This window comes from Carlito syrichta, unplaced genomic scaffold (assembly GCF_000164805.1).
Source record: "Carlito syrichta isolate Samal-C Ts95f unplaced genomic scaffold, Tarsius_syrichta-2.0.1 Scaffold314334, whole genome shotgun sequence".
Lineage (NCBI taxonomy): Eukaryota > Metazoa > Chordata > Mammalia > Primates > Tarsiidae > Carlito > Carlito syrichta.
In genome coordinates, this window is record NW_007258430.1 from 323,936 (window position 1) to 349,620 (window position 25,685).

At 41.0% G+C, this 25,685-nt stretch overlaps 2 protein-coding genes across 10 annotated transcripts in view; one reads left to right on the top strand and one right to left on the bottom strand.

Annotated features, from left to right (window-relative positions):
• The window catches only part of KIAA0391 (KIAA0391 ortholog), a 156,379-nt gene extending 133,587 nt beyond the window's left edge, over positions 1–22,792 (bottom strand). The window contains exons 1-4 of one of the 4 annotated variants that reach the window (XM_021719237.1): positions 22,702–22,792; positions 21,141–21,858; positions 18,425–18,472; positions 17,816–17,948 (exon numbers count right to left, since the gene is read on the bottom strand). In XM_021719237.1, coding sequence (XP_021574912.1) covers positions 17,816–17,948; positions 18,425–18,472; positions 21,141–21,832 — 873 coding nt within the window. In that variant the 5' untranslated portion in view covers positions 21,833–21,858; positions 22,702–22,792. Of the gene's footprint in view, positions 1–17,815; positions 17,949–18,424; positions 18,473–21,140; positions 22,428–22,701 lie in introns of those variants that run through there. The other 3 variants (XM_021719235.1, XM_021719238.1, XM_021719236.1) reach the window with 3 other exon arrangements.
• A 177-nt stretch (positions 22,793–22,969) lies between these two features.
• The window catches only part of PPP2R3C (protein phosphatase 2 regulatory subunit B''gamma), a 27,182-nt gene continuing 24,466 nt past the window's right edge, over positions 22,970–25,685 (top strand). For 3 of the 6 annotated variants that reach the window (XM_008071454.1, XM_008071455.1, XM_008071456.1), the window contains exons 1-3: positions 22,970–23,135; positions 23,232–23,433; positions 23,902–23,937. In XM_008071454.1, the coding sequence (XP_008069645.1) occupies positions 23,376–23,433; positions 23,902–23,937 (94 nt within the window). In that variant the 5' untranslated portion in view covers positions 22,970–23,135; positions 23,232–23,375. Of the gene's footprint in view, positions 23,434–23,901; positions 23,938–25,685 lie in introns of all 6 variants that reach the window. The other 3 variants (XM_021719243.1, XM_021719242.1, XM_021719244.1) reach the window with 3 other exon arrangements.

Consider the following 25,685-nt stretch of genomic DNA (forward strand, 5'->3'; position numbering starts at 1 on the left):
GCCTGAAGGAGGCAGATGAATAATGATGCAGATATCTGGAGGAGGAAGAAAACATAAGTGCAAAGGTCCCGAGGCAGAAGCTTATCTATATGATCGAGAAGCACCAAGAGTTCCAGTATGGCCGAAGTGGAGTAAGGTCTGGGAGGCTAATGGAGGCCAGATTGCAAAGGGCCTCTCAGGGCACTGTGAAGACTCTGGGTTTCAGCCTGAGTGAGATGGAAAGCTGTTCCAGAGGTTTAAACAGAGGAGTATTATGGTCTGACAGGGGTTTAAAAGGATCACTCTGGCTGATGTGTTCAAACAGATTTGGACACTGGGAAACAGAGACACCAGTTTAGGAGGCTACTGCAATTGTCCAGTCTGAAAATAATAGCAGCTTGGATCAAAAAGTGGTAGTGGTAAAGGTGGTGAGAAGCAGTCAGACATATTTTGAAGGATTTGCTGGCAAATTGAAGGTGGGGTATGAAGAAAAGAGGAGAATCAAGAATGATTTCAACCTTTTGACCTGAATGGTAACCAGAAGGAGAAGGATGTATTTGCTGAGACAGGGAAGAGTACAGGAGGGATATGTGTTAACAGGAGTTTGGTTCAGTGGAGATCAAAGGCCTTATTCTCACATCTCAGCTGCTGCTCTTTCACACTGGTAGTTTTCTCTTCCCTCAGAAACTGTCAGTCTTTAGTACTAACAGTATTGTTTCAAAGCTACTATCTTATTTACACGATTCTATTCTCTAAGAAGACCAAATGAAAAAGCAATTTAGTCAACAGCTACAGAAAAATTGAATCAGAAACCTGAAGTAGGTTTCTTTAAGGAAAAGAAAACTAGGTCAGGCACGATGGCTCACACCTGTAATCCCAGCACTTTGGGAGGCTGCATTGGGAGGATTGCTTAAGATCAGGAGTTCAAGACCAGTCTAGACAACATAGTGAGACCTTGTCTCTACAAAAAAATTTTTTAAATATCCAGGTGTGGTGATGCACACGTGTAGTCCCAGCTACTTGGTAGATTAATGTGGAAAGATCACTTGAGCCCAGGAGGTCGAGCTGTGGTGAGTTGTGATGGTGCCACTACACTCTAGCCCAGGCAACAGAGTGAGACCCTGACTAAAAAAAAAAAAAGAAAAAAGAAAAGAAAATTATAAGTGTGCCACTCTTACACTAATTATAAAAATTCACTTATCAGATGGTTATTTAGAACTCACAAAACTTTTTTGATAAATACCAAGTTATTTAAAAATGGCTTCGTTTCACTTTAAACTTTACTATAAGGCTACAATAATCAAAATAGCTAGTATTGGGACGAGAACAGGCATATGGATCAATGGAACAGGATAGAGATTCCAAAAGCAAAACCTCAATTTCTCAACCAACTCATCTTTGACAAAGCCTCCACCAACAACCACTGTGGAAAAGAAAATCGATTCAGTAAATGGTGCTGGAAAAACTGGCTGACCACATGCAGAAGACTGAAACAGTACCCCTACCTATCACCATACAAAAAAGTCAACTCTAAATGGATCAAAGACCTAAATGTAAAATCTCAAACTATAAGAATCTTAGAAAATGCAGGAGATACCCTTATAGAAATCAGAGTAGGCTAGGCGTGGTGGCTCAAGCCTATAATCCCAGGACTTTGGGAGGCTGAGGTGCGAGGATTGCCTGAGCTCGCAGGTTCGAGACCAGCCTGGGCAACTTCGTGAGACCTCGTCTCTACAATAAAGCACAAAAACTAGCCGGGTGTGGTGGCGTGCAACTGTAGTTCCAGCTACTTGGAAGGCTGCGGTGGAAGGATCACCTGAGCCCAGTAGGTTGAGGCTGTGGTGGCTGTGAACGTGCCACTGCACTCCAGTCTGGGCAACAAATAGTGAGACTTCAACTCAAAAAAAACCCAAAAAATTAGCCGGACATGGTAGCGTGCACCTGAAGTTCTAGCTACTTGGAAGGCTGAGGCAGAGGGATCGCTGAACCCAGCAGGTCGACGCTTGCTACTGCACTCCAGTCCAGGCGACAGAGTGAGACTCTAATTCAAACAAACAAAAAAAAAGTGGGTAACAGCAGATCAACGCTGGGGTGGCTGTGTGTGCCACTGCACTCTAGCCTGGGTGACAGAATGAGACTCCAACTCAAAAAAAAAAAAGTGGGCAAAAGACATGAATAGACACTTCTCAAAAGAAGATATATGGGCAGGTAACAGACACATGAAAAGTGCTCAGCCTCACTAATCATCAGAGAAATGCAAATCAAAACCACATTAAGATACCACCTAACCCCAGTAAAAATGGCCATCATTAATAAAACAAACAATAACAGATGCTGGCAAGGATGTGGAGAAAAAGGAACGCTTCTGCACTGCTGGTGGGAATGCAAACTAGTGCAATCTCTTTGGAAGACAGTGTGGCGATTTCTGAAAGAACTAGAAATTGACTTTCCATATGATCCAGCAATACCCCTATTGGGAATATACCCAGAGGAACTCAAATCATTCTACAAAAAAGATACACACACCTGTTTATTACAGAACTATTCACAACAGCAAAAACACTGACCCAACTGTGCTGTCCATTGAAACTGGACTAGATTTTTTTAAATGTGGTACACAAACACAATAGAATACTATGCAGCCATAAAGAAGGACAAACATATGGACTTGGTAGCAACTTGGATGGATTCAGAGACAATAATACTCAGTGATCTATCACAGAAACAAAGAACAGAGTACTGCATGTTCTCACTCATAAGTGGACCCTGAACATTTACCCCATGGATTGGCAATAGCAGAATACTGCCAGGGTGAGGGGGAAGGGAACACAACATCAATAAGGGTACCTGATCTCAAACTAGGCAAAGTACGGGCCAAAGGGAGGCCCAAACTTTAGCTGTATGATGTTCACTTGTACTCCTAATCCTGAATACACGTCTTTAAAATAAAAAAGATATATATTAATTAATTAATTAAAATAAAAATGGCTTAGTTTCCAAGCCCAGTGACATAATGGCTACATTATAATAATAATAGTACCAACCTGAATCTGAGAGAGAACAGACCACAAAGTGTAAGAAAGACAAGACTTTCTTGTCTTTGGCCCACGGAAAAAAATAAGTATCTCCTCTGCAGATTCTCACCTTGTTCAAATCTTCTATACAGGTGCTTTTATTTCTCTGCCTCCAGCATTCTAATCCACACAATACTCCCCATTCTAACATCTTCCCTAAATCTGCCCCCCAAATGTTTTCCATGTCAAAAAAATGCCACCTCAATTCTAAAAAAAAACAGAAACCAAACATCCAAACCCACACATAATTCTCATTCCCTTGTAAAACCAAACTCAGTCAGGCTTTAGGGTAAAAGTGCACTAAATTTTTATGAGCTAAATCTCATAAAAAAGATGGGATCCCAGTCGGTAGAATTTCAGTCAGAAAAAATAAAGAAGAATGAAGAAATAAAAGAAATAGCTGACATTGGAAAGGCCATGCTAGGAGTCAGCCTGCTTCTCCTTTCAAGTGTTTAATCTTCCATATTTCTAAATTCACTGATTTTTCTAGAAGCCTCACAATTTGGGGCCAGAATTATTTCACCAACATATCTGGATGATATAGAGATCAAATTTCTGTTTTTCAGTTTTCAATTGTGGCGTTGTGGAAGAAAGAAAGTGGGTATAGCAATGGTGATTATTCTTAAGTATTCACTGGGTAAAATTTTCATTAAGTTGAGGCATATTTATTCATTACTAGGCTTTTATAAATAGATTCAGGCACACCTTGTTTTTATCACATTTTGCTTTACTGCACTTCATAGAGATTATATTTTTTACAAATTGAAGATCTGTGGAACATTCTGGTTTCTTGAGCAAATCTACTGGTGCCATTTTTCCAAAAGCACACACTCACTTTGGGTGTGTTACATTTTGGTAATTCTCACAATATTTTTCATTATTATTATTTCTGTTATGGTGGTTTGTGATCAGTGACCTTTAGTGTTACTACTGTATTTGTTTTAGGGCACCATGAAGTGTGCCCCTATAAGAAAGTAAACTTAATCAATATATGTTGCGTGTGTTCTGACTGCTCCACTGACTATCCATTTCCCCATCTTTCTCCCTCTGCTCAGTCCTCCCTATTCCCTGAGACACAATATAGAAATTAGGTCAGTTAATAACCTTACAAGGGCCTCTAAGTGTTCAAGTGAAAGGAAGAGTTGTAGATCTTGCACTTTAAGTCAAAAGCTAAAAATGACTAAACTTAGTGAGGAAGGCATGACAAAAGACAAGACAGGCCAAAGGTTAGGTCTCTTGCACCAGTTAGGCAATTTGTGAATGCAAAGGAAAAGTTCTTTGTGAATGCAAAGGCAATTTGTGAATGCACAGGAAAAAATTAAAAGTGTTACTCCAGTGAATACATGAACAATAAGAAAGTGAAACAGCCTTTTAGATGATACAGAGAAAGTTTTAGTGATCTGAAAAGAAGATCAAACCAGGTAGGCTCGGTGGCTCAGCCTGTAATCCCTCACTTGGGGAGGCTGAGGTGAGAGGATTGTCTGAGCCCACGGGTTCGAGACCTGCCTGGGCAACTTGGCGAGACCTCATCTCTACAATAAATCAAAAATTAGCTGTGTGTGTTAGCATGCGCCTGTAGTTCCAGCTACTTGGAAGGCTGAGCGGAAGGATTGCCTAAGCCCAGCAGGTTGAGGCTGCAGTGGCCGGGAGCAGCCACTGCACTCCAGTCTGGGCGACAGAGTGAGACTCCAACTCAAAAAAAAATTTTTAAAAAAAGATCAAACCAAAGCCTAATCCAGAACAAGGCTCTAACTCTCTCCAATTCTATGTAGGCTGAGAGAGGTGAGGAATCTGCAGAAGAAAAGTTAGTTGGTTCATGAAGTTTAAGGAAAGAAACAGTCTCCATAACATAAAAATGCAAGGAAGATGGGTTTGGTGGCATGTGCTTGCAGTGCAGCCCATCTACTCAGGAGGCTAAGGCAGCAAGATCACTCAAGCCCAGGAATGTGAGACCAACCTGGGCAACATAGCAAGACCCAGTCTCAAAAAATAAAATAAAGTGCAAGGTGTAGCAGGGAGTGCTTATGTAGAAGCTGCAGCAAGTTATCCAGAAGATCTAGCTGAAATCACTGATGGAGGTGGCTATACTAAATAACAGATTTTCAGTGGAGATAAAATAGCCTTTTACTGGAGGAAGGTGCCACCAAGGACTTTCACAGCTAGAGAGAAGTCAATGCTCAACTTCAAGGCTTCAAAGGACAAGCTAACTCTCTTGTAGAGGCTAATGCAGCTTGGTGACTTTAAGTTGAAGCGAATCCTCATTTTCCATTCCAAAAATCCTAGGGCCCCTAAGAATTAGGCTAAATCTACTCTGCCTGTGCTCTATCAATGGAACAATAAAGCCTGGATAATAGCACATCTTTTGCAGTATAGTTATACTAAATATTTTAAGCCTTCTGTTGAGACCTAATGCTCAGAAAACGAGATCCCTTTCAAAATATTACTGCTCAGTGACAACATGCTTAATGGTCCAACAACCAGGATGGAAATGTACAAAAAGTTTAATATTGTTTTCATAACTGCTAACACAACATTCATTCTTTAGCCCACAGATCAAGGAGTAATCTCGGCTTTCAAATCTTATTATTTCAGAAATACATTTATTTGTAAGGCTACAGCTGCCATATATAGTGATTGAAACCTGCAAAGGATTAATCATCCTGGATGCCATTAAGAAAATTTGCGATTCACGGAAGGAGGTCAAAATATCAACAATAACAAGAGTTGGGAAGAAGTTGATTCCAGACCTCATGGATGACTTGGAGGAGTTCAAGACCAGTGGAGGAAGTCACTGAAGATGTGGTGGAAATAGCAAGAGCACTAGATTTAAAGTGGAGCCTGAATATGGGACTAAACTGTTACAGTCTCATGATAAAACTTGAACAGATGAGGAGTTGTTTCTTATGAATGAGCAACAAAAGTGTTTTTTTTGTTTTGTTTTGTTTTTTTAGTTGAGGTATCACTCTATTGCCCAGGCTGGAGTATAGTGGCACACTTACTGGCTCACCACAGCCTCATAGGCTCAGGTGATCCTTCTGTGTCAGCCTCTCAAGTAGCTGGGACTATAGGTATATACCACCATACCCAACTTATTTTTTTATTTTTTGTAAAGATGAAGTCTCGCTATGTTGCCTAGACTAGTCTTGAACTCCTGGACTCAAACAGTTCTCCTGCCTTGGCCTCCCAGAGTGTTGTGATGACAAGTGTTAGCCACCATATCTGGTTGGAAGTGGTTTCTTAGATGGTATCTACTCCTGGTAAAGGTGCTCTGAAACTGCTTAGTTGTACAGTTGCACATTGTGTAAGCACAATTTGTGTATAATATTCTAAAACCTTTGTTGTTTGATCAGACAAAGGATTTAGAATGTTACATAAACTTGTTTGATAAAGTTGCAGCAGAGTTTGAGAGGATCAACTCCTATTTTGAAAGAAGTTCTACTGTAGGTAAAAAGCTATCAAACAGTATTGTATGCTACAGAGAAATCTTTTGTGAAAGTAAGAGTCAGCCGTGATTGGTGACTTAGCCTGTAATCCCAGCACTTTAGGAGGTCGAGACAAGTGGATTGCCTGAGTACACGGGTTCGAGACCAGCCCGGGCAACTTGGTGAGACCTCGTCTCTACAATAAAATAAAAAATAGCTAAGCGTGGTAGCGTGTGTCTGTAGTTCTGGCTAATCGGGAGGGTGAGGCGGAAAGATTGCTGGAGCCCAGGTCGATGCTGGGGTGGCTGTGAGCGTGCGGGTCACTGCACCCCAGCCTGGGCGAAGGAGTGAGACTCCAACTCAAAAAAAACCAAAAACAAACAAACAAACAAAAAGAAGCCGGGCTCGGTGGCTCAGCCTGTAATCCCGCGCCTTTGGGAGGCCAAGGTGAGTGGACTGCCTGAGCCTGAGGGTTTGAGACCCGCCTGGGCAACTTGGCGAGACCTCATCTCTACAATAAACAAAAAAAATCAGCTGGGCATGGTAGCACGTGCCTGTAGTTCCAGCTACTTGGAAGGCTGAGGCGGAAGGATCACCAGAGCCCAGCAAGTCGAGGCTGTGGTGGCTGGAAGAGGCCACTGCACTCAAGTCTGGGCAACAGAGTGAGACTCCAACGCAAAAAAAAAAAGAAAGAAAGTAAGAGTCAATTAATGTGGCAAACTTTATTACTGTCTTATTTTTTTTAATTGCCATAAGTTGAGATGATCAAAGACATATTACAGTAGCCTGAGTGACAGAGTGAGACTCCAACTCAAAAGACTAAAAAACAACCATTCACGTGATTCTTTATTCCAATATTTGCTTTACAAGAGAGGGACCCAAAAAAACCCAAAATTATTTTGGAAAGTAGGTTTGTTGCAGCACAGGCCCTGTTAGGTAAGTGTTTTAGGAATCCAGTGGCATCGGTGTACCAGCCAGCATTGTTCTAAGACACCTGACCACACCACACTGTTCAGTAGTTTTTGACCAAAATTGGCAATGACCCCTGTGCCCCATCCTTCCTATTTACCCGATCTCACCCTAGGCAACTTTGTTTTGTTTTCCTGGATGAAAAAAGTCCTCAAAGGGAAATATTTTGCCAAAGTGGAAGAGGTGAAACAAAAAACAGCAAGAAGTACTAAAAGGCATCAAAATTGACAAGTTCAAAAACTGTTTTGAGCAGTGGAAAAAGCATCTCAATAGGTGTACTGTGTCAAACATTATTTTGAAGGTGACTGAAGTTTAAACATGTAAGAATAACTACACAATTTTTTAATAATAAATTCTGGGTTTGGGGGGGGTACTCTCTCCTATTGTGGTGACCTGGAATCAAACTCATAATATCTTCAAAGTATGCCTGTACTTCAAAATATGTGGTTAAAACTGACTTTGCAGATACTTAAATTTCTTTCTTAGATTTTTTTTCACCACTAAGCCCCCGAAGTTTGCCATTTACCACACAAAAATAATTCTAAATCTAGAAAAAAAAACCCTCATAGTTCATTTTAGAGATGACAAGATCTGTAAATCCATAAAAGAGAAAATAGAAGGTTGAGAGACCGTGTTCACATCTTTCCCATCTGCAGCTGCCACTCTCAAACTACCACTGGGATATCTGCCCTTCAAATAAAATTAAAAAAAAAAAATACCCTAAAGCCCTAAATTAGATCAGTTCTTGCACTGACATTTCATTTGGGTCGTGTGCCCTGTCTCAAATCTGTATTTAGAGAAACACCAGAAGGCCTCTTCTCTGTCAATTAACTAAAGAGATATTATCAAACAGAACAAATGGTTTGATTTAAACTTAACTCTAAAAACTCAATTAAATGTACAATAGGTAATTTGCCTTCCTCCTTTTCTTTTTTAGAGAAGAGGATTCCAAGTCATTAAAGGTTTATTTAAAAAGTTCTAAATCACAGGATTATGGAGGACTGGGATTGTAATTAAAGTTTCATTAAACGTTGTAATTCCCAATAACACACATCGCTTCTGCACTAGACCGGAGTCCAGTCTCTCTCTCTCTCTCTCTCTCTCTCTCTCTCTCTCTCTCTAGAAAGAAAAAAAAAAAAAAAAAGTTTCATTAAAAGTTCAAAATGGATGAACCATTGTTGGCCGTTTTATCCTTCTTTATAGCTGTTTATTTTAACAAAATAACTTTTTTTTGAGTCGCAGTCTCACTGTGTTGCCCAGGCTGGAGTGCAGCGGCATGATTATGGCCACTACAGCCTTGACCTGCTGGGCACGGGCAATCCTTCCACCTCAGCCTTCCAAGTAGCTGGGACCACAGACGCATGCTATGATGCCTGACTAATTTTCTGGTTTATTGTAGAGACGAGGTCTCGCCAAGTTGCCTAGCTTGGTCTCGAACTCCTGGGCTCAGGCAATCCTCTTGCCTTGGTCTCCCAAAGTGCTATGATTACAGGTATGAGCCACTGCACCTGGCCTATTTTGACAAAATTATTTTAAATAGCTAACAAATATTATTTTATGATCATAAAAAAAGACTTCCGTTTTGAAAGTGAAAATATGATTAAATAAGAAGCCTCAGCCGGGCTCAATGGCTCACACCTGTAATCCCAGCACTTTGAGAAGCCAAGGTGAGAGGACTGCCTGAACCCAGGGGTTCAAGACCAGCCCAGCCAACTTAGCAAGACCTCGTCTTTACAATAAATCAAAAAACTAGTTGGGCATGGTGGCACGTGCCTCCAGTTCCAGTTACTTGGAAGGCTGAGGCAGAAGGATCACCTGAACGTAGCAGGCCAAGGCTGCGGTGGCTGTGAGTGTGCCACTGCACTCCAGCCTGGGTCACAGAGAAACTAAAAAAAACTAAAAAAAGAAAAAAAAAGTCTCAATAAGAACTAAAAAAGAACAGAAAAAACTAGAAGATATGCTGAATACTGAAACTGTTGTCTTTTTAAAATTTCCTTTGTTAATGCACTTGTGTGATAAAAATTAAGGGAAGTAAATTTTACTTAAATTTTTAAAATAGAAAGAAAAGAAAATCACACCTAAAGCAGAGTAAACTGGTTCAAGGATCCCTGGCATCCCCAAGACACTTTCAGGGGTTCTGTAAGGTTAAAACTATTTTCAAAGTAACTAACATGTTATATGCCCTTTTCACTCTCATTTGCTACCTGTACAGCAGAGTTTTGGCACAGTATCAAAGAACCACCACAATTACCTGCAAGTGCCAATAAAATACTCTTTGTTTTTCCAACTACATATCTCCATGAGCCTCCATTTTCTTCATATGCTTCAACCAAAATGCCATGCCACAACAGACAAAATACAGAAGCAGATATAAAAATCTAGTTGTTGACCCTTTTCATCAAGATAGTGCTGAAAGCAAAGAAGGAAACGCCTGCTCCTGCAAAGCTAAAGCTTTGAAGGCCAAGAAAGCAGTGTTGAAAGGTATCCATGATCACACACACACAAAAATCTGCAGGTCACTCATATTCCAGCAGCTAAAGACATTTTGGCCCTGAAGGCAGCCCAAATATCCTCAGAAGAGTGCCCTCAGGAGAAACAAGTTTGACCACTATGCCTTTATCAACTTCCCCTGACCACTGAGTTGACCATGAAGACAATAATATCACATTTGTATTAACTGTGGATCTCACCAAGCATCAGATCAAAACAGGCTGGAAAAAGCTCTGTAACAGTGACATGGCCAAGATCAACACCCTCATCAGGACTGATGAAGAGAAGGCAGCATATGTTCAGTTGGCTCCTGATTATGATGCTTTGGATGCTGCCAACAAAATTGGGATAATCTAAATTGAGTCCAGTTGGAACACTCTAAATATGTCTTTTTTTAATCATTAAAAAAAAAAACAAGCTGTTTTCTATTTAGTCATATAACTAAAATGACTTGTAAAAAATGTAAGACAATGCACTCTCCTCACTAATGTTGGTTTTGTTTTGAACAATGTAATTATTTTCCATAAAATATTTATGCTAATATGTGACCATTTTAATATTATTTTAAATAAATCAATACATATTTAAAGGTTTGCAGTTTAAACTTCTAATCCAGAAATAATCAACAGATATAACGCCACATAAAACAAAAGCTCTCTGGAGTCCTCAGTAATTTTTTTTTTTTTTTTGAGTCGGAGTCTCTCACTCTGTCATACAGGCTGGAGTGCAGTGGCATGCTCAGGTGATCCTTCCGCCTCAGCCTTCCAAGTAGCTGGAACTACAGGCATGCACCACCATGCCCACTGATTTATTGTAGAGATGAGGTCTCGCCAAGTTGCCCAGGCTGGTCTCCAACCTGCAGGCTCAGGCAATTCTCTCATCTCAGCCTCCCAAAGCCACCGTGCCCAGCCCTACTCAGTAATTCTTAAGAGTATCAAAGTTTCTTGAGACAAAAGATTAAGAACAGCATTCTAAAGTATTTCTTACACTTTAAAAAAGTAATTCTACAAAGGAAATGCTTTTTAAGACAAGAAAACAAAGAAAGCTACTTAAAAGTGAATTTACAACTTACATGACAAATGATGGGTGGGTGTGGATAATAAGTGGATAGAAGGAGGGAGCACTGAAGGAAATGGCTCCCGTTGTGTTAAATAGCATGCAAGGTGAGAGAGAGAGGAGTTAAGAAGAGCAGGAGTGGGAGCGGCCACTGCACTCCAGTCTGGGCGACAGTGAGACTCCAACTCAAAAAAAAAAAAAAAAAAAAAGAGGAGCAGGGGTGCCTGACCCCTAGGCTGCAGACTGGTACCCGGTCTGTGACCTGTAAGGAACCAGGCCACACAGCAGGAGGTGAGTGGCAAGCAAGCAGAATTATGTCTGCTATTAGATCAGTGGTGGCATTCAACTCATAGGAGCACGAACCCTATTGTGAACTGTGCATGCAAGGGATCTCAGTTGTGCACGGTGAGAATCTAATGCCAGATGATTCCCCCCCAGCCCACCCTCCAGTCATTCGTGGAAAAACTGTCTTCCACAAAACCAATCCCTGATGCCAAAAAGTTTGGGGACCACTAAAGTAGAGGACTAGAGAGTGGAGAAGGTTTGTAATGGTTGTTAAGGGAAATGTCAAGATGCTAATTAACTCAAGGCAGGGGGATTATGGCAGTGGTGAGTGCTGAGATTTGATTCAGTGAATTTGTAGACATTACTCTGGTTGTATGGTTTAATATATTTCCAACAGAGCTCTACTAGTAGTAGTAATGAAAACAAAGCGTAGCGCTGGTCCAGAGTTTAGGTTTTGTTGGTTAGATGCAACATGTTAGGAAGTAAATGATTAATGTCTAGGATCTGCTTCAAAATTTGAAGGCAAACCCTTTGGGTCCCCTCCCACTATGGGAGCTTTTCTGTCCTCTCAATAAATCCTGCTTTCTAAATAACAATAATAATAATAATAATAATTTGAGAGGCAAAAGAGAAATGAGTGAAAATATAAATGAAATGAGTGGTCATGATCTAATAATCATTGAGGATGAAGGTCCATTACATTAATCTATTTTTTTCACATTTGAAATTTTCCCTACTAAGAAGATTAAATAATTGAATTCTTATTTTAGTAGTTGAATATAAAAATAATCTGGCTATAATTTAATGTTATTATTAAGAATGAAGGAAAATAAGAAAAAAAATAACTTCAGTAATATTAAACCAACACTACCCATATAGCTACAAATTCACTTTTTGATCTTTGTTGATGCCTACTCAATTAGTTTCCTATGGTTAAATCAGTGGATGTAAGCTATTTGGAGTTCACTTAAAATTCACATATATAGCTCTCACAGTTGCTAGCCTTACTTAAACAAAAATGACATGGATATCTTTCAGTTTAATATTAAAAGAAGCTCACCAAATCCTTTAACCTAATTAACCTGGACTTAACCTAAAATAATTTTACATGTTACACTATTGCCATCTACTGGATGTGTTGTCTAATTACAACGAACAAATATCCAATACAGAAAAGCTAATAATTTCTCTCAAAATTATCCCACAGAAAAGAAGCTTTCATACATTCAGATTCTTCAAAATCTCACATTAGAAAGTTGTTCTTAGCTGGGCTTGGTGGCTCCACCTGTAATCCCGCGCCTTGGGAGGCTGAGGTGAGTGAATTGCCTGAGCCCGTGGGTTCAAGACCCGCCTGGGCAACTTGGTGAGACCTCATCTCTACAATAAATAAAAAATTAGCTGGGGGTGGTACCGCGCGCCTGTAGTTCCAGCTACTTGGAAGGCTGAGGCGGAAGGATCGCCAGAGCCCAGCAGGCCGAGGCTGCGGTGGCCGGGAGCGGCCACTGCACTCCAGTCTGGGCGGCAGAGTGAGACTCCAACTCAAAAAAGAAAGTTGTTCTTAGTTGTTCCTTTCTTTTTTTAGAGACAGGGCCTCATTGGTCACCCAGGCTGGAGTATAATGGTACACTGTACAGCCTCAAACTCCTGGGTTCAAAGATCCTGCTGCCTCAGCCTCCTGAATAACAGGGACTACAGGTGTGAGCTACTATGCCTGGCTAGTTTTTTCATTTTTTTACAGTCAAAGTTTCACTATGCTTTGGTTTGGGCTCAAACTTCTGGCCTCATGCAATCCTCTTGCCTCTGCTTCCCTAAAGTGCTGGCACAAACCACCATGCCCTGTAGAAGCAGTTGTTCTTGACTTTGGCTGCACTTTAAAATCATCTGGGAGTTTCTGAAAATCCTAATGCTTGGATCCACTAAGCCAGAGTAATTAAATCAGAAGCTCTATGTTAGAAAAATGAAAGGTAACCACAGACTAAAACAAAATATTTGCAAACATATCTGATACAAGAATTGCATCAAGAATATATAAACAACTCTTACAAATTATAAGAAGACAACTCAATTTTTAAGGTGGGCAAAAGATCTGAAGAAACATTTAACCAAAGAAGATATATGAGTGGCAACTAAGCACACAGAAAGATGTTCAACATCAAGAGTCATTAGGAAAATTGAAATTAAAATCACAATGAGATACCACTTCACGCCTATTAGGATATCTAACAGTAAAGAGACTAATTATACTAAGTGAAGGACAGGATATAAAGCTACTATAACCCTCAAATAATGCTGGTGGGAATGTAAAACAGTACAACCACTTCGGTACAGTTTGACAGTTTCTGAAAGAGACACACACACACACAAACACACACATGCATGCACATGCGCGCAAGCACACATCTACCATAAGACCCAACCATTCCAGTACTACAGAGTTATCCAAGAGAAAGAAAAGCTGTAATAAGTTGAACAGTGTCACCTCAAAATTCATAACTCCCAGGAACCTTAGAATGTGTATTTAGATAAAGGGTCTTTGGGCTGGATGAGGTGGCTCACATCTGTAATCCCAGCACTCTGGGTGGCTGAGGCAGGAGGATTGCTTAAGCCCAGTTATTTAAGACTAGCCTAGGCAACATGGCAAGATATTGTCTTTAAAAAAAGTGAAAAAAAAAATTAACTGGACACAGTAGTATGCACCTGTATAGTCCCAGCTACTCTGGAGGCTGAGACTGGAGGATCACTTTAAGCCAGGATTTGAGGCTGTAGTGAGCTGTGACCATGCCAACGCACTCTAGTCTGGGTGGTAGAGTGAGACACTGACTCAAAAAAAAAAAAAAGAAAAGAAAAAGAGAAAGAGGGTCTTTGCAGATGCAATTAGCTATGATAAGGTCATTCTGGATTAAGGCAAGTCCTAAATCCAAAGATTTGCATCCTTATAAGAACAGATGTCACACGGACAAACACAGAGAAGGTCATGTGAAGACAGAGGGAGAGAATGGAGTGATACAGCTAAAAAGCCAAGGAACACCATCAACTACCAAGAGCCAAGAGCTTCTGAAGCTAGGACAAGGGAAGGAAGGACTCTTCCCTAGAGCCTTCAAAAGGATCATGGCCCAGCCAACACCTGATTTCAGACACCTAGCCTCCAGAACTATGAGAGAGTAAACATCTGTTGTTTTAAGCTACCCAGTTTGTGGTAACACATTAAGGCAGCCCTAGGAAACTAATACCAAAATAAAAGACTTGTCCAAGAATGTCTTATCAGCTTTATTTGTAACAGCTCCAAATTGGAAATAACTCAAATGTCCCATCAACAAATGACTTTATAAATTGTGGTATACTCACACAATGGGATACTACTCAGCAATAAAACATCTCTTTGTATTGAGATACAAAAATGGATGAAAACTCAAAATAATTATGCTGAATAAAACAAGCCAGATCTAATAATAATAATAATAATAATAAAGCATCTCTTGTATTATTCCATAGCGGTTGCTTGACGATAGTAGGGTGGGAGAAGTCGTTATAAAATGGCACAAGGAAACGTCCATTATCTTAACTTCAGTGATAATTCCACAGGTATATACATATGTCAAAATTCATCAAGTTATACACTGGAAATATGCAGCTTATTATATGTCAAATATATCTAGTAGGACTGTATTTTTAAAAATCAAAATCTTTAGGGAGTAGGGTTTAGGTATCAGTAATTATTTTTTCTCTTTTTCCTTTGTTTTTTTTTGAGTCTTGGGGTCTCATTCTGTTGCCTATGCTGGAATGCAGTTTCACAATCACAGCTCACTGCAGCATCAAACTCCCGGGCCCAAGTGATCCTTCTGCCTCAACATTCTGAGTAGCTGGGACTACAAGTGCACACGTCTGGCTAATTTTTAAAGTTTTTTGTAGAGACAAGATCTCACTATGTTGCCCAGGCTGGTCTTGAACTTCTGGGCTCAAGTGATCCTCCCATCTCAGCCTCCCAAAGTATTGCAATTACAGGCTGAGCCACCATGTCCAGTCAGGTATCAGTAATTTTAAAACACTTTCCAAGCTAGTCTAACCAGCAGCCAGGGTTGAAAGTCATTAGGTGCCATGTCACTTACTTTGCTTTGAACAAAAGAGTACTATTTGGGGAAAATATATAAGCCTAAAATAACTTTGATAATGTTCATTTCAGGTGCTTATGGAAGTCAGCTGACAACATAACTTTTTTAAGTAGACAAGGAAATTCAATGTGGATTTAATCATTATTCTTTGGCAATATCTTAAACTGTGAGCAAGATTTAGAAAGCAACATTGAAGGCAGTTCCAGCTATTTGTCAACTAGATATTTAAAATATTTTCAATACAAAATAATTTAAAATGCTAAATACAATATAGTTTTAATACATATTTACAATGAATGAATGATATAGACTGAACTGTGTACTCCCCAAATTTACATGTTGAAACCTCAATCCCTAGCACCTCAGAATTTGACTATATTTGGAGATAAGACCTTAAAGAAGTGATTAAAGTAAATTAGGTCATAAGGATGGGCCCTAATCATATCGAACTGGTGTCCTTTCAGAAGACGAAATCTGGACATACTAAGTAGAAACCAGAGAAGGCACCAATGGAAGGCCATATGAGGACACTGTAAGGCAGCCATCAGCAAAAAAGGAGAGAGGCCTCAGGAAAAACCAAATCTGCCAATACCTTGATCTTGGACTTCTAACAACCAGAAAGGTGAATAAATACATTTCTGTTATTAAAGTTACCAGTCTGTGGTATTTGGTATGGCAGCCCCAGCTGTCTAACACAAATGGAGAGCAAAACACACACACACACACACCCCCACCCACAAGAAGAATCCACCAATCTCTTGAACCTTCTCACAGAGAGCCCTCTGGACTTTCTTCCTTTCCCGTCTATTCCGGATTCCATGTCGATCATGCTAACTACTCTGTTAGAAGTACCATCTCTTGCTACCTAACATGTTGCCACACCTAACCAACAAACCACAAACTCTGGACAATGCTATACTTTGTCTTGACTACACTACTTTTGGTTAACCAATCACTGTTGGAAATACATTAAATCACACAATCAGCCAGAGTAATGTCTACAAATTAACTGATTCAAACCTCAGCACAACCACCACTATCTTCAGTTAGCACAAATTCCTCTCAAGAATCATTCCAAACCTTCTCTACTCTCTTGACTCCCATCTCTCTTATCTTGCATCCCATTTAACACAGCAGATATCACTTCCCTCAACCTCCTCTCCTTTTACCTACTAATCATCCTACTCATGATTTTCTACTCATACCTGTTCCGAGTACATGGCATCACTCCAAGGGAATGGAAGAAAAGAAAGAAGGGAATGATATAGTCTGTCCATCCTTGTCACCCAAGCCAAAAATTTGGACATCATCTTGTCCTTCCTCATCACTGCAGCCAAATCAAATGCTAATATTTTTATCTCATAAAATGTTCTCAAAGCTGAGTTGTTTCTTCTCTACCCTTATTCAGGCCTTAATTGCCCCCATCATCCCACACCTGGACCAGTCAGTGGCCTCCTGACTAGACTCCGGTGCCTCAGTCTTATTCCTTTCAACTCCTTCTTCCACACAGTTGTAAATGAGGTCTTTTTAAAATATACATATCACACTCTTGCTTAAAATACTTTAAGGGCTCCCCAGCACCTATGACAATGTTTTGGGTTCAGTAGACATAGATTTTATTAGTGAGATATCCTTGGTCAAATTTAACCTCTCAAAGTCTCAATCACTCTATCCATAAAACAGAAATAAAATAGTACCTTGTAAGGTGGTTGTAAGATTAAATGGGATATAAGATAATGAACATAAAGTACTTAGCATCACTTAATAAATGATTAATCAATGTTAACTGTCATTTTCTCCACACTCTAGATAAGCTAAAGGTAATTCTATATGAAGATATTGTTTTTATGGACCAGACCTTGACTTTACTCAGAGATTAAAGATCTTTTTTAATGATCTCAGGACATTTTATGAAATTGTAAGTCAAGGTGAGAAAGCAGAACAATATTCACTTTTCATATTTATTTGGCACCTTGAAGAAAAAGGATTCAGTTATATGAGGAGCAGTCTTTCCTCTAAGGACAAGCAAAATAAAAGCATCTTACCTCTTCAATTGAATATTAATAAACCAGCATAAAGTACTGAAGGTTAGCAAAATAAAGCTATTATAAATGACTTAGACAATAAAATTAGATACTAAGAAAATTATAAAGCGATCACTCTGGAAGTTGGCAACTGTGGCCAGCACACCAAATCCAACCTACTGCTTGTTTTCATGAATAAAATTTTACTGAACACAGCCATGCACCACGCCCACTCATTTATGTATCATCTATGGCTGTTTTAACCACAATAGCAGAGTTGAAAAGTTGCAACAGAGACTTTAAGGTCCACAAGATCTAAAATATTTACAATCTGGCCTTTTACAGAAATTGCTGACACCTCTCTAGACAAGCAATCTAAGAAGGCAATAAAATCTGTCTGGACTCACCTGAGGTGTTGTCTTTTTATATTGGTCACCTCCATCTATCACATCCCTCATGATTTTTCCCTTGAGAAAATCATACTCTTCTGGACTCAGGTGAATAGACTCTATAGTTTTTCCACAGCCCGAACACTGACCACTGTAATTATAATTGTTTATGTTAAATAATATCCTGGAAAAAAACTTTTTCTAAAATGAATCATCCTGGAACATGAGGAAATTAAAAATAAAAAAGAACATCAAAACCTTTGTGATCATCACATGCATCTGATTTTTTGAAAGCATGGTAAGTCAGAAAACCCATGGATTTTCTGAATTACGGCTTTCAAAAAAACCAAAAGAGTAAAGTGCTGGGCAGCTAGATGGAATTTTTAAGTTAATTCCTAAAACACAACTGAGTCTGGAATCTCTAGTACTTCCCCTCAAAGTACTCACAGGAAAAACATTTGAGTACCACAAAGGGCATATGCAAAACATGGGTTTTTTTCCCCTCAGGTATTCCAATTACAAGCTCTTAATTATCCTATCTCTAAGTTGTTCTTACTTTTTAAATCAATAGCAACAAAACTTGCTAAACCTGAACCAATAAAGTCAAAAATAAATATTGGCCTTTACCTTTTCTGTATTGTGGTGAATTGTCCTTTCCACTGTTTTCCAGGAAGACTACAAAAAAGATTGCAAAACCAAATCATCAGAAGGTGAGACTCCTACTGAACAGAAAGATACTCATTGCATTTAGAAACTCTGTAAGCAAGAGCTCTGGAAAGTTCAAGATACTTCTGTAGAATGGTTTAATTAGAAGAGTGGTTGCTACCCTGTGATGGGGCTAAGGAGCTGATTTCCTTCTTTCCTTTGCTTCTCCTCCAGTCATCCAACCCTCCCCTTCTTCAAGTCTAAATCTACCTTCATGGGAGCTGTACACAAAGCAACTGACCTTAGTGTAATCTCTAAGTCAAACTTAACTCTAACTTTCTCCAAAAAGCTGCCAGAGATTGTTCCTATTCACAGTAACTTCTCTTTTTTTCTTCCTAGTGACGACAGGGCCTCAGTCTGTCAATCTGATTGGGAGTGCAATGGTTGATCATAGGTCACTGCAGGCTTGAACTTCTGAGCTCAAGTGATCCTTCAGCTTCAACACCTCCCCTCCCCCCCCCAAAAAAACCCACACACACATGTGTACCACCACACCTGGCTCATTCTCTCTCCTCTTATACACCACTGTTACTTAACTGTCTGGCATTATATTCCCAATTAAATTGAGAATAGCTCTTACCTCACAAAACACCACAATGCCTAGCTTAATTGTAGGCATTCAAAAACTATTTATTGATTTATTCGTTCAATAAACTTATCCTTCCTTCCTCTTATATATATCACCATAAGCTCCTATGATTCTATTGCCTTCTATCTTTTCCCAGTTCTTAATTTTCTCTCCCTCTCTCTTTTTTTAGACAGGGCCTCACTCTGTTGCCCAGGTTGGAGTGCAGTGGCAGGATCACAGCTCATGGCAATTTTGAACTTCTGTGCTCAAGCAATCCTCTACTTCAGCCTCCCAAAGTAGTTAGGACTACAGGCATGCGCTACCACACCCAGCTATTGAAAAAAATTTTTTTTTGTAGAGACAGGATCTCGCTATGTTGTCCAGGGTAGTCTCAAACTCCTAGTCTCAAGCAATTCTCCCACTTCGGCCTCCCAAAGTGCTGTGATTATAGGCATGAACCACCGCATGAGGATGAGAATTAAGAATTGAGTAGCTGGGCTCGGTGGCTCAACCCATAATCCCGCGCCATGGGAAGCTGAGGTGAGTGGATTGCCTGAGCCCGTGGGTTTGAGATCTGCCTGGGCAACTTGGCGAGACCTCATCTCTACAATAAATCAAAAACTAGCCGGGCATGGTAGTGCACACCTGTAGTTCCAGCTACTTGGAAGGCTGAGGCGGAAGAATCGCTGGAGCCCAGCAGGTCGAGGCTGCAGTGGCCAGGAGCAGACACTGCACTCCAGTGTCCAACTCAAAAAAAAAAAAAAAGAATTGAGGCCCGGCAGGGTGGCTCTCACTTGTAAAGGTGAGAGGACTGCCTGAGCCCACGGGTTCAAGACCAACCTTGGCAACTTGGCAAGACCTCATCTCTACAATAAATAAAAAATAAAAAAAAATAAAAAAAAAAAAAAAAGGAGCTAGACATGGTGGCACATGTCTGTAGTTCCAGCTACTTAGAAGGCTGAGGCGAAAGGATCACCTGAGTCCAGCAGGGCGAGGCTGTGGGGGCTGTGAGCGTGCCACTGCACTCCAGCCTGGGCGACAGAGACTCCAATTAAAAAAAAAATTCTCATCCTCTCATACCCAAACCTAAAATTGCCCCCAAACAGATCTCTCTGCTTCCAACCTTAAGCCCTCTCTAGTCTACTCTTTTCATTGTTTTGGCAATTACCTTTCTAAAACTTCACTCCAAAACCAACATTCTTGACAATAGAATAAAATCCAAACTCCTTGGCATTTAAAGATTTTTCACAACCTGGCCTCTGACCACCTGATATTCAATAAGTTTAAGATAATTAAGCATAATTTCTTCCTCAAAATTCTGTAAACATAATGTAGAGCAAAAAAGGCAAGAGAAAAACAGAGGGAGGGAAGTTTTAAGGAAGAGCATGAAAAACTAATAAAGGAATAAGAGAGTAAAAGACTGAAGCAATAAACAGGCATTAGCCAGTAACAAGAATACAAAAAATGGAGACAGCTTTGAAGAGAGAGCAGGTAAACGATGGAAAGTTTCAAAACAGATTGGAAGGATGAAGCTTTTCCACAAGTCAGTGGATCCACCTGTCCACTGTAACCATCTGATGAAATACAGAGACAAATATAAAGCAGAATAAATATAAGCACATTAGACAAATATAAGCAATCTGTCACTAGATTTCAGAGCAACTTCTGAAAATACTAATATGTCTCAAGGATAGATGTAGCCTAATACTATATCCTTTTCTTACTATGAATTCTGGCCACAAGTACTATTCGTAAGTATTCACATCATACTAGATGTCTAGGAAAACAAAATAAATGATCCTTCTTCTTTTTTTTTTTTTTTTAAATAAATGATCCTTCTAAAAGGAAAAAAACACATTAAAAACTACAAATACTCTATAATTTCCTTTTTATGTGATGGAATGGATAGAGTAGAAATTGTTTATGCTATTACTTTGTTTAAAGAGAGAACATTTTGACTAAGGGATGGAAAAGAAGTATAATCTGAATACAATGATTTTCAGAAACAAGAAAGGTGTTTTTAGATAGTTATTAAAATAAAAACATGCATATTTTAAAAATAAAAATTACCTCTCAAACCATGTTTTTATACTCTGTGCAAACGATTCCCCAGGATATCGTTGATTATTTCTTAGATACAAAAGAATGTCCAGCAATTTGTTTGAATAGTGATCATCCCTTATATCTTTTCCAAAATCAAAGAAGGCTTCTAAAGTTTCCAACAGAGGAATAAGATCATGACCTAGCAATTCCTGATACAAATTCCAAGCTACGTCTACATCTTTATGAAGAAGAGCTCCCTGGATACAATCATGATAGTTCCTTGTTGAAGGAGTCATGACTTTTTTGATGTCCTCTAGCAACAACAAGGCTTCTCTCCATCTGTCTGAATGGATTAATCCTCGGATGAGAAGAGAGTAACCCCCAGATTCTAAACTCTTATATCTGGCTTTCATTATTTCATAGACATCGATAACTTCTGACGTCTGCTTATGAAAGACACAGAGAGACAAATACTTGACCAGTAAATCATAGCCTACAATACCATTGTTTTTTGCTGCTACCCATGCCAGCAGAGATTTAGCTACATTCACAGAGCTATGAGAGTGAGCCATCTGTGAGCCAATCCAACTTTCAAAATTGGCCTTTCCTTTGAAATCTTCCTTAAGTTTATCCCACTCCTCTGAATTCAAAGGTTTTGTTGGGAGTTGAATAGTGTTCCTCACAGATGGCATGACAGGATCCTTACTCTGAGGATTCATCTGTGACCTCTTCTTAGCTGCTCCAGCTGACAAAAAATGAGAATCAGAAGAAACCTGATTACTGTCCTCATCTTTCCTGCGATATCTGGCCTTGGCAATCAGAAGATTCGTTGCTTTCGTATTTTGTGGAGATATTGTTTTAAGGGAAAACCACCTCTGTTGGTTCCTGATGCCACAGTGGTCTCTGACAAAGAGAGCAAGATAAGAGTGCCCTGGGCCCAGCCCTCGGTACGGGTTGCTCTTCCAAAGCTTAGAAAAGTTTCCAATACCAGACAAACAGAAAGTCATTATGCAGTGAGATCACCTCCCTGATGAGCACCAGAGAGAGAGAGAGATGTTCGAAAAACCGTTACTTCTACAGCAAAATTAAGAGACTGAGGGTCGGGGGCCGAGAGTCACAGAGCAACTTTTTAAAAGGAAATCCTCATTTCCTCCATACAGACAAATCCAAGTTCTGCTTTTAGAGTTACTTAATAGCAACGAAGGCAGGTGAGTTCTCTCGATTAAGCAACAATCGGAGGATATCCAACGTCGCAAGCCCCAAGCCGGGCAGAGCAGGAATCCTCTGGTGTCTGTTATATTCCCGTCCACGAACCTGAGGGAAAACACAAGGAGGAACGCCCAGTTTTACCCACGTGGGCCACATCTGTCCGGAAAAGTGACAGTATCCCATGGAAGGCTTTCCGGAAAAGGGGCGTGAAGTCAAAACCGCGAACAGGAGGCCCCAACCCAGCCCCACCAGCCAAGCCAGCAGCGAAAGCCAGTCTAGGGTCCTTCCCAGGCCGAAAAACTCGGCAGATGGGGGACTGCGTAGTCAACAGCTCAGGTAAGGAAAGAGATCCAGGAAGGGCGCCGCCCAGACTGGGCACCGACCGCTGACCAGCGAAGTGCGTTTCACTGAACAACTTACCACAGCACTCACTCACTTCACGCGCCCATCAACGCGGTGGAAACTACAGTGCCCACAATGCACCGCGCCGGCCCGGGCTCGCGGGGTAAGACTGACCCCACGTAGTCGATCCACCGGGCTCGGCGGCGAGGAAAAAGGCAATTTTGAAGCATTTGGTGGCAGAAGGGATAAGAGACGGTCACTCAAGGAACTTGAGGGCCTGCAGATATCCGTAATGAACAATGAAAAGGTGTGAAAGAAGAGCGTCCGAGCCGGAAACGCCAATGGACTCCTGAGTGTGCAAGCCGGAAACGCCCGTGGACTCTTGAGTCACGTGGTGCACACGCGCCAAAGGTCCACAACGGAGAAATAAAAACGCGGGCTCGCTTATCCTAGCCTTTAAAATCGTACTTGGTGAGGCTGGGACGCCTCCCTAGGGAGGATCATTTTCCATCTCTTTCACGTCCGCTTTCCTCTGGTCAGCTACAGTCTTTGCTTTTGTCTTTCTAGCCGACACTTCCGCCCACGTCCAAGATGGCGGCCGAGCGGCCTTCCTAACCTTAATGGGGCTTGGCGGCGTCTGGCGTCTGAGCCGGTAGGGGGTGGAGCGGTTAGTGACCAGCAAATGCAGGCGCTGCAGCGCGGGAGTCGGCCATGGACTGGAAAGAAGTTCTTCGCCGGCGTTTAGCGACGCCGGACACCGGTCCAAACAGTGAGTTTGAGAGGGGCCGCCCATTAGGATAGCCCGGCCCTAAACTCTCAGAGCCTGGGGGAGAAGGGGGAGGAGGAACAAGCGGAAGCCGCCCTCGCCGCTTCTGTAAAACCTGACAAAAGAGGCAGAGTGGAATGTGGTTTAGGGATCCCGAGAGGTTTGACCCAAACTTCCCTGGGAAGGACCTGCGGGAACCAGAAGCTTAGTCTTAGTCACCGACTTCCATGGTCTTGATCGATCTAGACTTGTGGGGAATGAGTGAGAACCTCGGCTTCAACAAGTCTTCCACCCCACCGGGACCTATAATTGATGGATCCGCCCGCCTTTTGACTGTCACTCTTTTTTGCTTCCCTCCTAATCCGTTTTAGATTTCAAAATCTATTTTTCGTTTTCTCTTTCCCCCTCTTTCACGTTGCTTGTTAACTAACCTGGTTAAATCTGTCTTTCCTATTCCACACCCGCACTCAGGGCTGCTGAAAGTGGCTGGAGAAAAACAGAACCGCGGTGAGTTGTTTCACGTTTAATTCGTGTCCACTACCTTAAAGTTGGTGTTCTAGTCACGTCTGCCTTGTTTCCCTAGACATTCACTCTGCTGCACTCAACTTTTCTCATCTCCCAAACCTCCAGTCTGCCCTATCATTGCTTCAGCTGATGAACTTGTTTTTGTCTCACTAAGAACGTAGAAGTGGCCGGGCACGGTGGCTCAAGCCTGTAATCCCAGCACTTTGGGAGGCCGAGGCGAGAGGATTGCCGAGCCCAGGGGTTGAAGACCAGCTTGGGCAATTTGGTGAGACCTCGTCTCTACAATGAATGAAAAAATTGGCCGGGCGTGGTGGCGTGTGCCTGTAGTTCCAGCTACTCAGAAGGCTGAGGCGGAAGGATCGCCTGAGCCCAGCAGGTCCAGGCTGCGGTGGCCGTGAGTGTGCCACTGCACTCCAGCCTGGGCGACAGAGAGACTGACTCAAAAAAAAAAAAAAAAGCTCGTAGAAGCAAAGGAGAGCTTCACCTTTCCCCGCTTACCATTTCTCTAAGCTTCTTATCCCCATGGTTGCCCGTATTCTCTGCTTTCATTGTTAAAATGAACTGGCCCATTCTCCTACTGGGTCGTTTTCATCAGCACTGACAAACATGCTTTAATATCACCCATTATTTTTTTTAAAAGGGCAGGACGCGATGACTCCCGGCACTTTTGAGAGGCCAAGGTGGAAGGATTACTTGAGTCTAGTAGTTCAAGACCAGCCTGGGCAACATAGTGAGACCACATCTCTACAAAAAAAAAATTTTTTTTTAAGTGGCTGGGTATGGTGGAACACCCCTGTAGTCCCAGCAACTTGGAGACTGAGGCAGAAGGATTACCTGAGTCCAGGAGGTCCAGACTGCAGTGAACTGCGATGGTGCCACTGCACTCCAGCCTGGGCAACAGAGGAGACCCCAACTTTAAAAAAAAAGTCATTTGATCCCACATCCCTCTCCAGCTTCTGCTACATTTCTCTGTACCCTTTATAGGAAAACTTCTCAAAGAAGTTACCCATATTCGTGCTTTCTTCTCCACTTAGCTTTTGAATGCACTCTATTCTTTCACAGATACTAACCGCAAGCCTGTTATGTGCCAAGTATGGTTCCAGGCTATAACAGTGAAGAGACAGACAAAAATCCCTATCCTTGTAGAATTTATACGTTAATGTGGGGAAAAATAATAAACAAAAACAATAAGTAAGTTATACAAGACATATAGCTCCTGTTTAAGGCTATTTTCTTCATCAGTATACCAGATCCCACCCTTTAGGCTAGATCCCATTTTTGCCTTCTGAAGGCAGTTTTCCTTCTACATCATCAATTTTTCTTTCTTGTTTTCTTTTCTCTTAGTTTTTTTTTCCTTAATCATTCCCATCCGCATATAAACATGCTGGTATTTTTTCCATCTTAAACTTTCTTGACTTAATTTCCACCTCTAGCTATGCCTTATTTTTCTGTTCTCCTTATAGCAACACTTATTCAAAGAGTTGTTGGTTATATTTGTACTTGCCTCTAATTCCTGTTTGTCAGGGGTCATCATGTTAAATTCAGTAGTCAGTCGTCATTGCTCATTTTACTTGCAAAATTTTGCAGTTTTGTCCAACAGCACTGAGCCATTATAATAACCTAGAAATAATTTATAAAGAATATGTAAAGAAGCCGGGCTCGGTGGCTCAGCCTGTAATCCCGCACCTTTGGGAGGCTGAGGTGAGTGGATTGCCTGAGCCCACGGGTTC